Source organism: Erinaceus europaeus, chromosome 10, assembly GCF_950295315.1.
Source record: "Erinaceus europaeus chromosome 10, mEriEur2.1, whole genome shotgun sequence".
Classification (NCBI taxonomy): Eukaryota; Metazoa; Chordata; class Mammalia; order Eulipotyphla; family Erinaceidae; genus Erinaceus; species Erinaceus europaeus.
The window spans coordinates 41,304,794-41,318,188 of NC_080171.1; the positions used below are offsets into that span (position 1 = coordinate 41,304,794).

At 42.7% G+C, this 13,395-nt stretch overlaps 1 protein-coding gene and 1 non-coding gene across 4 annotated transcripts in view; one reads left to right on the forward strand and one right to left on the reverse strand.

The window, feature by feature from the left end:
• The window catches only part of GLDC (glycine decarboxylase), a 145,939-nt gene extending 136,224 nt beyond the window's left edge, over positions 1-9,715 (reverse strand). For all 3 annotated transcript variants that reach the window (XR_009552012.1, XR_009552013.1, XM_060199545.1), the window contains exons 1-2: positions 9,292-9,715; positions 8,662-8,740 (exon numbers count right to left, since the gene is read on the reverse strand). Coding sequence is in view for 1 of the 3 variants with exons in the window: in XM_060199545.1 (XP_060055528.1) it covers positions 8,662-8,740; positions 9,292-9,549 (337 nt within the window). In the remaining 2 variants the exon portion in view is untranslated. The remainder of the gene's footprint in view (positions 1-8,661; positions 8,741-9,291) is intronic.
• Positions 9,716-12,111: 2,396 nt separating this feature from the next.
• Positions 12,112-12,240, forward strand: LOC132541134 (small nucleolar RNA SNORA40). Its single transcript, XR_009552307.1, has one exon. It is a non-coding gene; the product is annotated as a small nucleolar RNA SNORA40 (small nucleolar RNA).
• Positions 12,241-13,395: the final 1,155 nt, after the last annotated feature.

A 13,395-nucleotide genomic window follows, 5' to 3' on the forward strand; every position in this document is an offset into this window, starting at 1 on the left:
GTCCTCAACCTCAGCTAAATTTAGTCATCTCCTTTTTGTTTTCTTGTTTCCAAATCGCTAGATGATGCCTGGGTAAGGAAGCTTAGCAATGGGTCTTACAAATTTAAGCCATTCAATCTCACTGGGTCCTCGCATTAAATTGATGTAAGGTTTCTCACTCTCCAAATGCTCACAATAGCACTTCTAGAACTTTGCTCTTCTCTACAGCTCAGTTTAAACATTCCTGTGTCTCAGAGAAATCATCAGGGTGGCAGCCCTACAACACCTCCCACTCAGAGTGTCCTGATATCTTCCTGTAGCCTTTTTTCTCTCTTAAGCCTAAGAGAGGTCCAGAATATAGAAACTATGGCATCCACAATGCCCTGCATGAAGATTTATCCTTCAGTCTCTTGGATTACCACATCTCAGAGTGCTTTGCCTTTTTTTTTACATGCTCTGTTTCCCAACAAACCCACTTCCACTTCACTTTCTTCTCTATCCTCAAATAAAGAAAAAAAGATAGAAAAAAAAATGGCTACTGGGAACAATGGCTTAATCACGCAGGTGCTGAGCCCTAGTGATAACTCGGGTGACAGTTAAAAAGAATGATGGAGTAGAACAAGTGCTGCTGGAGATAAAGCAAGGAACCTCAGGCATTAAAGTCCAGTACTCTACCAGTTAAGCCATTTCTCCAGGCACTAGAATGATAGGTTTCTATCTTTGGTGAGAATGAGGAAACTGCATATTTTAACTTTAAGTGGCTAGGACTTGAGTAATAACTAACAACTTTCCTGATTTTGCCCCCTATTTCAAATTTAGGAGCAACCAGACAAGTCAAACATGTACTCCCTAATTACATAGGATAAGCTACTTTTCCTTTTCTCTTTTTATTGGGAGGATTAATGGTTTACAGTCAACAGTTTAATATAGTAGTTGGTCCATGTGTAATATTTCTCAGTTTTCCACATAACACTCTAACCCCCCACCTAGGTCCTCTTCCATGATCATGTTACAGGACCTGAACACTCCCCCCTCAACCTAGAGTACTTTCTTTACAAAAATTATTTATTTATTTATTTATTTATTTATTAATGAGAAAGATAGGAGGAGAAAAAGAGAAAGAACTAGACATCACTCTGGTACATGTGCTGCTAGGGATTGAATTTAGGACCTTATGATTGAGTGTCCATGCTTTATCCACTGCACCACCTCCCAGATAACCTTTTTTTTTTTTTTCCAACACTGATCAGCTCTGGTTTATCGTGGTGCAGGGGACTGAACCTGGGACTTTGGAGCCTCAAGCATGATAGTCTCTTTGCCTAACCATTACACTATCTATCCCCCCCCTCCCCGCCCCAAGAGTCATTTACTTTGATGCAATACACCAAATCCAGTCCAAGTTCTGCTTTGTGTCTTCCCTTCTGTTCTTACTTCTCAACTTCTGTTTATGAGTGGGATCATCCCATATTCTGGCTTATTTCATTTCACATGATAATTTACTACTTGTTAGTAACCCTCCAACTTCTTTTAAATGTTTTTTTTTTTATATAGGACAGATAGAAGTTGAGAGGGGAAGAGGAGACGTAGAAGGAAAGACAAAGATAGACACTTACCAACCTGCTTCACAACTTGTGAAGCCTCCCAGCTGCAGGCAGGGAGTAGGCGCCGGAACCTGGGTACTTGCACATAGTACTATGCGCATGTAACTGGGTATGTCACTGCCCAGCCCAACCTTACAACTTCTTTATGCCAACAGTCTCCAGTAAGGGCATACATGAAGTCTTTGCTCTGTGCCACTATAAAGCTTTTCCCTCTGCCAAAACAAAAAGCTAACTCTCTTAGGAGGAAAGTTCAAAACAGACTTCTTTTTTCATTTGGTTTGCTTTTCTTGATTTCCACAGTTATATAACGAAACCCACTGGGATCATCCTAGCAAAGATGATAATGATGCATCTAAGCTAGAATAGGAGGAGCCAGGAATGTCCAAGGGGGAACCTGTCAGAGAAGCCCACAGGCTGAACTAACAATAGACATCAGTTGAAAGAAAACTGATGTCCACAGCTTACAGGAACAGCTTTGCTGTCTAGCTGTCCTTGGGGTTAGTTCAGTGGAGTACTCAGCTCTAACTAAATGGCAAGTCATCACCTACAGCTGCAGCTAGTTACACAATACCCTCTGTCCATCTCTGCTCATTGCTCTCAATTTACCATTTATTTAAAATCACACTAAATAATGTCACTTAGAACACTAAGTTCTCATAGGTTCATCAAAAGACTTATTCTGACAGCTCGGCTGTTTGGTTTGGGTTGAATAATTTGAATATCAGGGAATTTAGTTTCTCCTCTCTCTTCCTAAGCAAGCTTGAAATAAGCAGTGAGTAATTTTTGTCCAAACTTTAAATGTGTAAACCTTAAACCCTGTAGCTAATGTGAAGTTGTAAGTTAATTCAGTCTGGTTACGCTGACATGACTCCACAGAAAATACTACATCCCAAGACATACCATATCTAAATGTGACTTGCTTTGTTAAAAAATTTAAATAAATAATAAATAAATAAAAATGTTTTGGAGGCTGGGGAGACAGCATAATGCTTATGCAAAAAGACTTCAGTGCTGGGGGCCAGGCAGTCGTGTACTCAGTTTAAGCAAACACATAGTACCAAGTGCAATGACCTGCACTAGAATCCAGGTTCAAGCTCCCGGCTTCCCACCTGCCAGAGGGCAGCTTCACAAATGGTGAAGCAGGTCTGCAGGTGTCTATCTTCTTTCTTCCTCTCTATTTCCCCCTTTCTTTCTCAATTTCTCTGTACTATCCAACTAAAAAAAAATGGCTATCTGGAGCAGCGGGTTTGTAGCGCTGGCACCAAGCCCCAGCAGTAACTCTGAAGGCAAAGAAAAAGACTTCTGTGATGTCCGGGTTCAATCCCTAGCATCATCATAAGGAAGAACTGAGTAGTGCTCTGGTTTAAAAAAATATTAGTTTTCCTTTTTTTTTAATTTTCTATTATACTTGATAAGACAGAGAGGGAGAGAGACAGACTCATGCAGACCTGCTTCACTCACCACATGTGAAGTCCCCCACCCTCCTACACACACACACACACACACACACACCAGTATGGGATGGGCAGTGGTTCAAGTCTCCAATCTTTCTATCTCACCCCCCTCTATTCAAAAGGGAAAAATGGCTATCAGGAGCAATGGAGTCATCATGCAGGCACTAAGTCCAACAATAGCCCCAGCAGCAAAAATAAAGAAAAAGGGGGGGAAAGGGTCAGGGGGGGGGACAGGACCCATATAACTAGAGCTAGGGAGATAGCATAGTGTTTATACAAAAGACATTCATGCCTGATGAACCAGAGTCTCAGGTTCAATCCCTCACACCACCATAAGCCAGAGCTGAGTAGTGTTCTGATTTAATGAAAAATGAATAACCTTGGGGGAGGGGTAGATAGCATAATGGTTAGGCAGAGATTTTCATTCCTGAGGCTCCAAAATCCCAGGTTCAATCTCCCACACCATAAACCAGAGTTAAGCAGTGCTCTGGTAAAGAAAGAGAGAGAGAGAGAGAGAGAGAGAGAGAGAGAGAGAGAGAGAAGCTGAAAAATCCAGCTTTTAGGGGTTCAGTGGGGGGGCACAGGTATAAATACATAAATAACTTCATATAGCTGACTCTTATTACTGTTTTATTTATACACAGCAGGTAATATCTGGCCCAAGATTCCTTTCTAACAACAGAGCACTTGCTTTCACTTAAAACCATGTTTGGATGCTGTTTCACTACTAAATGGTACTAGTTCTACTGGAGGTAACATGCACCAATCTACTGTGCACATGTGCAGAATACTAACCTTGGGAAATGCCACCTCAGAGTAAAACACTGACACCTTTCTGACATTTGCCACTCCTCCTCACTTCCACCCACCAGAAATCACTCTTCTAAAAAAGCAAGCTTTGTTGTAGACTCAGCTTGTACTCAGGGCAAAGGGAGACTCCTGACTGTGCAATATTTTGAATTACCTCAGACTAAACCAGATGGAACCAGCCCAAAATCCAATAGAAACTGCTAGATTTGAAGTTCACACTCAAGTTGCAAATACTCATAGGGAGGCCGCTTTTATTGAAAGAGGAAGAGTAAGAAAAGAAATGGGAAAAAGAAGAAACAGATGTTCAAATTATTCACATGGAACTAAGTAGCTAACGTAAAAAAAAAAAAAGCACTAGATGGGGGCAAGGTGGTGGTGCACCTAGTTAAACACACACATTACAGTCAACCTGGGTTCAAACCCCTGTTCCCTGCCTGCACGGGGCAAGCTTCACAAGTGGTGAAGTCGGGCTGCAGATGTCACTCTGTCTCTTTCCCTTTCCATCTCCCTCTCCCCTTTCAATTTCTCTCTGTCTCTATCCAATAATAAATAAAATACAAATAAAAGAAGTTATATTTTTTGTGGTCTGGGTGGTGGCGAAGTGAGGTCCTGAGTTATATCCCCGACAGTACATGTACCAGAGTAACGTCTGGTTCTTTCTCTCTCTCCTCCTTTCTCATTAATAAATAAAATTTTTTTTTAATGTAAAAAAAAAGAAATTATATTTTTTTAAAAAGCAATAGACAACTCTGATACATTTCCTACATTTGAATGGTTCTAAAGAGCATCCTACTTTAAAAGTATATTATCGAGGGGCCAAGGGCCCAGGTGGTGGTACATCTGGTTGAGCACACATTTCAATGTGCAAGGACACGAGTTCAAGCACGCGTTCCTCACCTGGAGAGGGAAAGCTTTGCGAGTGGTGAAGCAGTGCTGCAGGTGTCTCTGTCGCTCTCTCTCCCTCTCTATCAGCCCCATCCCTTTTATTCTCTGGCTGCCTCTATCCAATAAGTAAAAATAATATGAATAAATAAATATATTATCAGGTGGGGAGATAGCATAATGGTTATACAAACAGATTCTCATGCTTGAGCCTCCAAAGCAGGTTCAATTCCCCACATCACCATAAGCCAGAGCTGAGCAGTGCTCCGGTATTTCTCTCTCTCCCTCCATCCATCTCTCCTTTCCTCCCCCTACCCCCTCATATTTCTCAAAAATAAAATAAAATATTTTTAAAGTATATTATCAAAACAGGTGGTACCACGCATACTCAGCTGAGTGCACCTGTTACCATGCACAAGGACCCAGGTTCAAGCCCTTGGTCCCTACCTGCAGGAGGGGAGCTTCATCAGCAGTGAAGTAGTGCTGCAAGTATCTCTCTTTCTCCATACCTCTCCTTTACATCTTGATTTATGTCTCTATATAATAAAATAAAAATAATTTTTAAAGAGGATATTGTGGGGTCAGGCGGTGGTACACCTAGTTAGGCACACACAGTACAGTGTGCAAAGACCTGGATTCAAGCCCCTGGTCACCACCTGCAGGGGGAAACTTCACAAGTGGTGAAGCAGGTCTGCAGGTGTCTCTCTATGTCTTTCCCTCTCTATCTCCCTCTCCCCTTTCAATTTCTCTCTGTCTCTATCTATCCAATAAGAAATTTAAAAAATAAATATTAAAAAGAGCCTTAAAAAATAATATATTGTCATAGCCAGGAAGGTGGTCAGCAGAGAGTAAGAACTTACGTATATGAAGACCCAATTCAATCTCTGATGCTACATATGCCAGAGTTGTGTTTTGGCTTGTTCTCTTGTTATATCTCTTAAAATAATTGAAGAATAGGAAAGTTTTCAAGGAAGGGGGTGGGATATGGAGTACTGGTGGTGGGAACTGTGTGGAATTGTACCTCTCTTATCCTATAGTATTGTCAATATTTCCATTTTATAAATAAAAAATTTTTTTAAATAATTGAAGGTGAGGGGCTTTACCACAGACTATCATGCCTAAGGTACCAGGTCTCAGATTCATTCCCTAACACCATCTTAATAAACCAAAACTAAACAATGCCTTTATATAAATAAATAAATAAAATTTTGCCCTAGAGGTGGTGCAGTAGATATAGCACAAGGTTCCAGTTCCCAACATCCCATGAGTTAGAGTGATGCTCTGGCTCATTTTCTCTCTTAACAGTAAAGAAATCCCTAGAGTATGTTATAAAAGGGCTGACCTAAACATCATCAGTCTCAGAAAGGTATGTATTTGTTAAAGACCCATCTAAGGCTTGTTCTCAAAATATACAACCCTTTGGGGTAAGGAGACAAAATAATGGTCATACAAAATAACTTTCATGCCTGAGGCTCTAAGGTCAGGGAGACCAGAACTGTATGCCTGAAGTCCCAGAGCTCCCAAGCTCCACCATGTCAGAGTTGATTAGTGTTTTGATCTTTCTCTATATCTCCTCTCTCCCTCTCATGATAATATGAGTGTGTGTGTGTGTGTGTGTGTGTGTGTGTGTATTATAGAGAGACAGACAGAAATTGAGAGAGAAGGAGAAGAGAGAGAGACCTGCAGCAATACTTCATGGTTGTGAAGTTTTCCCCATGCAAGTGGTAAATAAACACATCTTTTAAATGTATGTGTGTATACTTAACTCTCCCAGTCTTGTGCAATACTAACCCAGAGCTGGATCTACAGAGTAGAGAGGAAAAAAAAAAATAGGTCAGAGTAAGCTAAGTGGAGTCTAAAGGAGCCCTCCAAGCCAGTTAGAATAGGGTCTTACATTTTTAAGAAACTTTTTTTTTTTACTTTTTATTTCTGTTTCTTAGATTGAGACAGTGGAAGACACACACACAGAGAGAAAGAGAGAGAGAGAGAGAGAGAGGGAGGGAGGGAGAGAGAGAGAGACTACAGCACCAAAGCTTCTTCCAATGAGGTGGGGGTTGGGTTCAAAGATCTTTTCAAGATATATTATCTATCCAGATCTTTTCAAGATATATTATCTTTACTCATTTAACATAGAATGAATCAGGGTTCTGATTCCTTAATGTTTACTTATGTTTTCCAACTAGGTTTTAATCGGTTCAATTCAACAAAATGTGCAGACTTTTCTCAATGGAAAAGTCTCTGCCATCAGGGGGAACCGATTTAAGATTTTAACCACAATAAAAGAACAAGCCTCAGCAAAGTGTAAGGTATGGTAGTTATTAGTGTAAGCTGGACTGGTGCAATACATCAAGTTGTCTACATCCATACATCAAGTTGTTTTTTTAGATTAAAAAAAAACAAAAGCTTTCCATGTACATATCTTTTGTTTCTTAGAACTTAAAACAAAACAGCAGCCCCCATTTCAGTAGACTCCAGAAATAAAAGATAGTATCTCTATGACTTGAAACCAGAATAACTAGATGAGAATTATTTCCTGTTTAAAAATAAATAAAAGATTGAGAGGAAATTTCTTGGGCTTCCCTTCACTTGTCAATCCTTACTTCAGGCCCTGGAAGTAAAATAATCTCATAAAAATACTTCTGAATCTCAGTCTTCAAATAACTAAAAGCACTTTAAATATAAGATAAAACCCTCAAGGGGAGGGTGCTCATTTTGTCATGCACTGCCACCAGGCTGGAGCCCATCCCCCACTGAACTAGAGGAAGCTTGGATTGGTCTCTCTCTCTCTCTCTTTCTCTCTCTCTCTTGCCCCCTCTCAAGGTTTATTTTAGGGCAAGGGAGATAGCATAATGGATATGCAAAGATTTTCATGCCTGAGACTCTGAAGACTCAGGTTCAATCTCCAGCACTCAACCCCCAGCTAAGGATACTGGTCCTGCACTCCGTCTTTCTGTGTATCTCTCTCTCTCCCTCTCTCTAAAATAAAAAATATATATATTTATTTTATTCAGAGTAGGATTAGATATCATAATGGTTATGCAATGAGACTCTCATGCCTGAAGCTAGAGCTGAGCAGTGCTCTGGTTTTGAAAAAAAAAATGTATCCATTACACAAATGGAGAGAGTTTCATATGAGGTACAAAGAGAGAGAGAGAAGTCAGAGGATCATTCTGCAACATGTGGTGCTGGGAAAAATCAAACCAAAAGTTTCAGATATATAAATCTCATGCTCTACCAGTTGAGCCATCTCCCCCATACTTTTCTCTCTCATTCTATCTGAAAAAGTCAGTTCAAAGCACTGAAGACCCAGCAATGACTAAATAAATAGATAAAATCCTACGAAAGTTAATGACTAACCTCTTTTCACCAAGCACATCAGTGTATGTCCATGAACATTATTTGAACCTGAAAAGTATTGGTGCCCTTCAGTAGGTATACATTATAAAATCTGGATATGAGGTAAGAGACTACTTTGAAGTGACTGTGATACAAAGAACCTTGAAGCTTAGAGGCCAGATATCTCCTCCAATGCTTGTCACTTTCTTGGTTTACCTTAGGCATTTTTCTTCTTTCTTTCTCTCTCTCTCTCAAGTGGTGATGAAACTTCTTAAACCCAAAATATGAGACCTGTGTTGGGGAAGCTGGGAGTCATTCACACGTGTTTGTGCTCTGCTTTCCCAGCTCTGAGCCCAGTGGTAAAAAACTGGAAAGGAGCTGTACCAACTCTACTCTCCGGTAGTGAATTGACTGACTGCTCAAGGAACTAAAAAGTCCACCTCTTCCGTCCATTAAGGTACCCTCTACTGTTTTATTTTAATCTATTCTCAGTCCTGTACAACCCTAGCCCAAATCTGGGTCGTTAAAGAACAAAGAAGGATAGGTAGGCCAGCATAAGCTAAGCAGAGTGAGTCTAAGGGAACCTCCAGGCCACTTACAAATAGGGTCTTCCATTTTCAGGGGTCTTTTCAAGCGGATGCTGACGGGGACCGTCTTCTCGATCAGTTCATCAATACTCTAAAATTTAAACGCAAGTCGGTGAACACTAAAAGGCAGTGGAAAGTGCTTCTGAGTTAAAAGAGTCTCCTCTGCTTTGCATCTACAAAGGCTAGTGGGGACCTCATTTAAACCACCTAATTAGAGCTCCTTTTCTGTTATTTTTTTCTTTTAATAAAATAACAACTTTGAGCACATCAAAAATTACGTGGAGGAAAGAAAATAATGAAGCGGGCTGGATTTCAGTCGGCAATCAGAAAATAAGAAGCGGGAGATAAACCAGGCGGTCCCACCCCACTTCCCATCCCCCTTTCTTGCAAAGTTAGGGCTCCTCAGCAGGGTTACCAGGTTTGAAAGATCAAAGGGTTATAAGGCGCGAAGCACTGAGAGAGAAGAAAGTAAGCGAGTGGGGCTGGGGAGTACTGGGGGGTTGGGATGGGCTGGGAGTGCGGGGGACGGGTGCAGACCCCACCCGGAGAGAAGCGGAGCTGCGGGCAGGGGCCCGGCAGGCCGAGCAGGCAGAACACCGGCGGGCGGAGGGGAGGCCCCGAACGCCAGGCGAGGGTCCTTACCGCCAGCCCCAGGGCCTGAAGCATCTCCCTCTGGTCTTTGTCCCCAGGCCCGATGTGCCTCCGTGCGAAGTCGTCGTGTCTGGGCAGGAGGCGCTCCAGGAGGCGCGAGGCCCCGCTCCCGCCGCCGCCCCCTCCACCGCCGCTGCTGCGCTCCCGGCCGCGAGGCGCCCACCGCGGGCCCGCACCTCCTGCCAAGCGACGGCCGCCCCCTACTCCACAACCCAGCCGCATCCCCCAGGTTCGGGCGCAGGTCTGCATAGTCGCGACCCCGGGCCCCAGCTCCAGCCACCGATGACGAGGTGCACTCTCGGCCCCGTGGACCCAGATCCCTTCCCGCTGGACGGCCACCGGGACCGAGGAACAGCCGCTCCGAGGCAATGAATGGGTCCCGTCCGGGAAACTTGTGCTCCTGCACGCCGCACCTGCTCCGCACACTTTAAGTGCAGTCCAGGGGGCGGGCAAGGGGATGCGGCCTGCACACGTCTGGCCAATGGGAGTGGACGAGGGTGTGGGGGAGGTCCCAGCCGGCTCGGGTCCGGGCTCCCTACCCCCTTCTCTGGCTCCTTGTAGAGCCTGGTTGCTCCAGGTTGGAAGCCTGTCATCCTCAGAGATTTCTGCTTCTCTTATTGATGTGAAGTACCTGAGCTTCTGGAGTCTGCACTGTAGCGGGCTCCCAGTTGAAGCACATAGAGGACTCGGCTGAAATGGAAGAATCAGACAGGGAGGTCAGAATTGCACTCTCTTTTTTTTTCTTTTTTTTAATATTTATTTTTATTTTCCCTTTTGTTACCCTTGGTTTTTTTATTGTTGTAGTTATTATTGTTGTTATTGATGCCGTTGTAGTTGGATAGGACAGAGAGAAATGGAGAGAGGAGAGGAAGACAGAGACGGAGAGAGAAAGATGGACATCTGCAGACCTGCTTCACCGCGACTCCCCTGCAGGTGGAGCGGCGGGGGCTCGAACCAGGATCCTTACGCAGGTCCTTGGGCTCTCTCCATTTCTCTCTGTCCTATCCAACAACAACGACATCAATAATAACTACAACAATAGACAACAAGGGCAACAAAAGGGAATAAATAAATATTTTTTTTAAAAAAGAATATTCTTAAGTGGGTGTTCTTCTGTTCAAAATTTGAATATATCCTGCCAGGTTTTTGCTGTTTTTCAGCCAGAATTATTGTGGAGCCTTGGACCTGCATAAGGAATTTATTCTTTTCTTCATTTTTTTTCCATTTCCTTTTTTTTTTTTTAATCAAAAAGGCTTTATTAGCAGTGTTAGGATGAGGAAAGCTGCTGCTGGTTAATCGAAAAGCAAGGCTCAGTCTTGTTCTCCTTTCCCTCTAACTTCATTCATCTGTAGCAGCTAAGATTCCAGACTCTGACTCTTTACATTCTTTTTTTTTTATTTAAGAAAGGATTAATTAACAAAACCATAGGGTAGGAGGGGTACAACTCCACACAGTTCCCACCACCCAATCTCCATATCCCACCCCCTCCCCTGATAGCTTTCCCATTCTCCATCCCTCTGGGAGCATGGACCCAGGGTCATTGTGGGTTGCAGAAGGTAGAAGGTCTGGCTTCTGTAATTGCTTCCCCTCCGAACATGGGCGTTGACTGGTCGGTCCATACTCCCAGTCTGCCTCTCTCTTTCCCTAGTAGGGTGGGTCTCTGGGGAAGCTGAGCGCCAGGACACATTGGTGGGGTCTTCAATCCAGGGAAGCCTGGCCAGCATCCTGATGGCATCTAGAACCTGGTGACTGAAAAGAGAGTTAACATATGAAGCCAAACAAATTGTTGAGCAATCATGGACCCAAAGCTTGGAATAGTGGAGAGGAAGTGTTAGGGAGGTACTCACTGAAAACTCTAGTGTACTTCTGCTGTCAGGTATATATTTTGCAGTAGTTTATGGATACGTGTGAACATATGCTCTCTCTCACAGAAACTGGTTTATATCTAGGTTTTGGGACTTTGTTAGAAAGTGAACCACCTGAGATGGAATTAGAGTATACTATGAAAGGAAAGGTCTCACCCGAGTAATGAAGCTGAAGGGTTGTCATTCCACACGTGAAGTCTCTGGACACAGTCTGAAGTGAAGCATGTTGAGGTGGCAATCGTTGCGTTGGTTCCATTTCCTTTTTGATAGAAAAAGGGCAGGAGGAGATAACGAGACTGAGTGTGAGAGAAGCCTGCAGCACTGCTTTACCTCTTATGAAGCTTCTCCCCTATTGGTAGGAATCAGGGGTTTGAATCCTGGTGTTTGTTTGAATCTTGGTGTTACTAAAAAGGTGAGAGAGAGAGAGAGAGAGAGAAAACAAAGGTTAATGGTAGGTAGATAGATAAGATAGATAGACAGACAGACAGACAGACCAGAGCATTTCTCAGCTTAGGTTATGGTGGTGTCAGGGCTTGTACCTGGGACTTTGGAGCCTGAGGCATGAAAGTCTTTTTGCATAACCATTATGCTTCTCCCCAGCCCAAAATTAACTATTTTAAAGCAACAATTTAGTGCCATGTAACATATTTATAATGTGAAAATTATACCAATATCTAGTTCTAAACTATCCTGATCACTCCAAAAAAAGAATCCTTAATTATTAAGCAATCAATTCTACTTCACACTTTCCCCCAGGCCTCCAAGCCTTCTGCCCCTGAGAGCCTCTGCTTGGTTCCTTGTTCCCTACAAAATCTGTGGAAGTGTGCATGTTGTGATGATACTGATTTCGTCTCAGAGAGAGACCAAGATAAAGACCACCTTGAGAACATAATCCACATAGAATCCGCTTATGAAAATTGTTTTTCTAATAAGGAAATATAGGTCTAACACCTGTGTTTGTTTGTGTTTAAGTAGTGAGCAAAAGTTTCTAAACAGGTGCAAAAAAAAAAATCCTCTTTAGCAACCGGGAGCTGATTGTTCCATATGAGGTTTGATACATATGAGAAGGAACATGCCTAAAACAGGTGGGAAGTGTTGGGGGTGGGGAATGAAAGGAGAAAGAGAGAAAAAGAGAGAGGCAGACAGAGAGAGAGAGAGAGAGAGAGAAGATATAGGGCCAGAAAAAGCATTTACTAAACAGGATTTGTACCTCACCCTCCATACAACCAAGGCACAAGCTCCAGCACCTACTACATGGGAGGTGTCATGGCACTAGAGGAAACTCAGTTGATGTGGTGTATTTCCTATTTATTTATTTATTTATTTTGGCTAGCGAATGAGGAAAATTGAGAGGGACAGGAAGATAGAGGCGGAGAAACACCTTAGCACTAAGTCACCACTTGTGAAGCTCCCCCTGCAGGTAGGAACTGGGGCTTGAACTTGGGTCCATGCACAATGTAATGTATATACTTAACCAGCTATGACACCACCCACCCCCTTTTTCTCATTATCTCTCTCTATATATATGAATGAAAAAGTCATCTGGAAGTGGTGAAATTACCCATATATGAAGCCACTGACACTGAAAAGAAAGAGAAGTAGAGAAAGGAGGGAGAGGAAGACAGAGTTAGAAGTTCAAATAAGAGAGAAAGCCCAGGAAAGAGAGAGGCAGGCTGGGAGTATGGATCGACCTGTCAACACTCATGTTCAGTGGAGAAGCAATTACAGAAGCCAGACCTTCCACTTTCTTCACCTCATAATGACCTTGTGTCCATACTCCCAGAGGAATAAAGAATAGGAAAGCTATCAAGGGAGGGGAGTGGATATGGAACTCTAGTGGTGGGCATCGTGTAGAAATGTACCCTTGTTATCCTATAGTCTTGTCAATATCTCCATTTTATAAATAACTTTTTTAAATAAGGAGAAAAGAAAGAGAAAATATAGCAATTGGATTAGGAAATTAAGTCATAGGCGCCTGGTGATGGGGTACCTGGTCGAGAGAACATGTTATAATGTGCAAAGACCCAGTTTCAAGACCCCAGTCCCCCCCCCCACATACCTGCAGGGGGAAAGCTTTGAAAGTGGTGAAGCAGTGTTGCAGGTATCTCTCTGTCTCTCTTCCTCTCTGTCTCCCCCTTCCTCTCAGTTTCTGGCTGTCTCTACCCAATAAATAAATAAAGATAATTTAAAATTTTAAATTTTTGTTGATTATAAAACATTAATCTCCCAA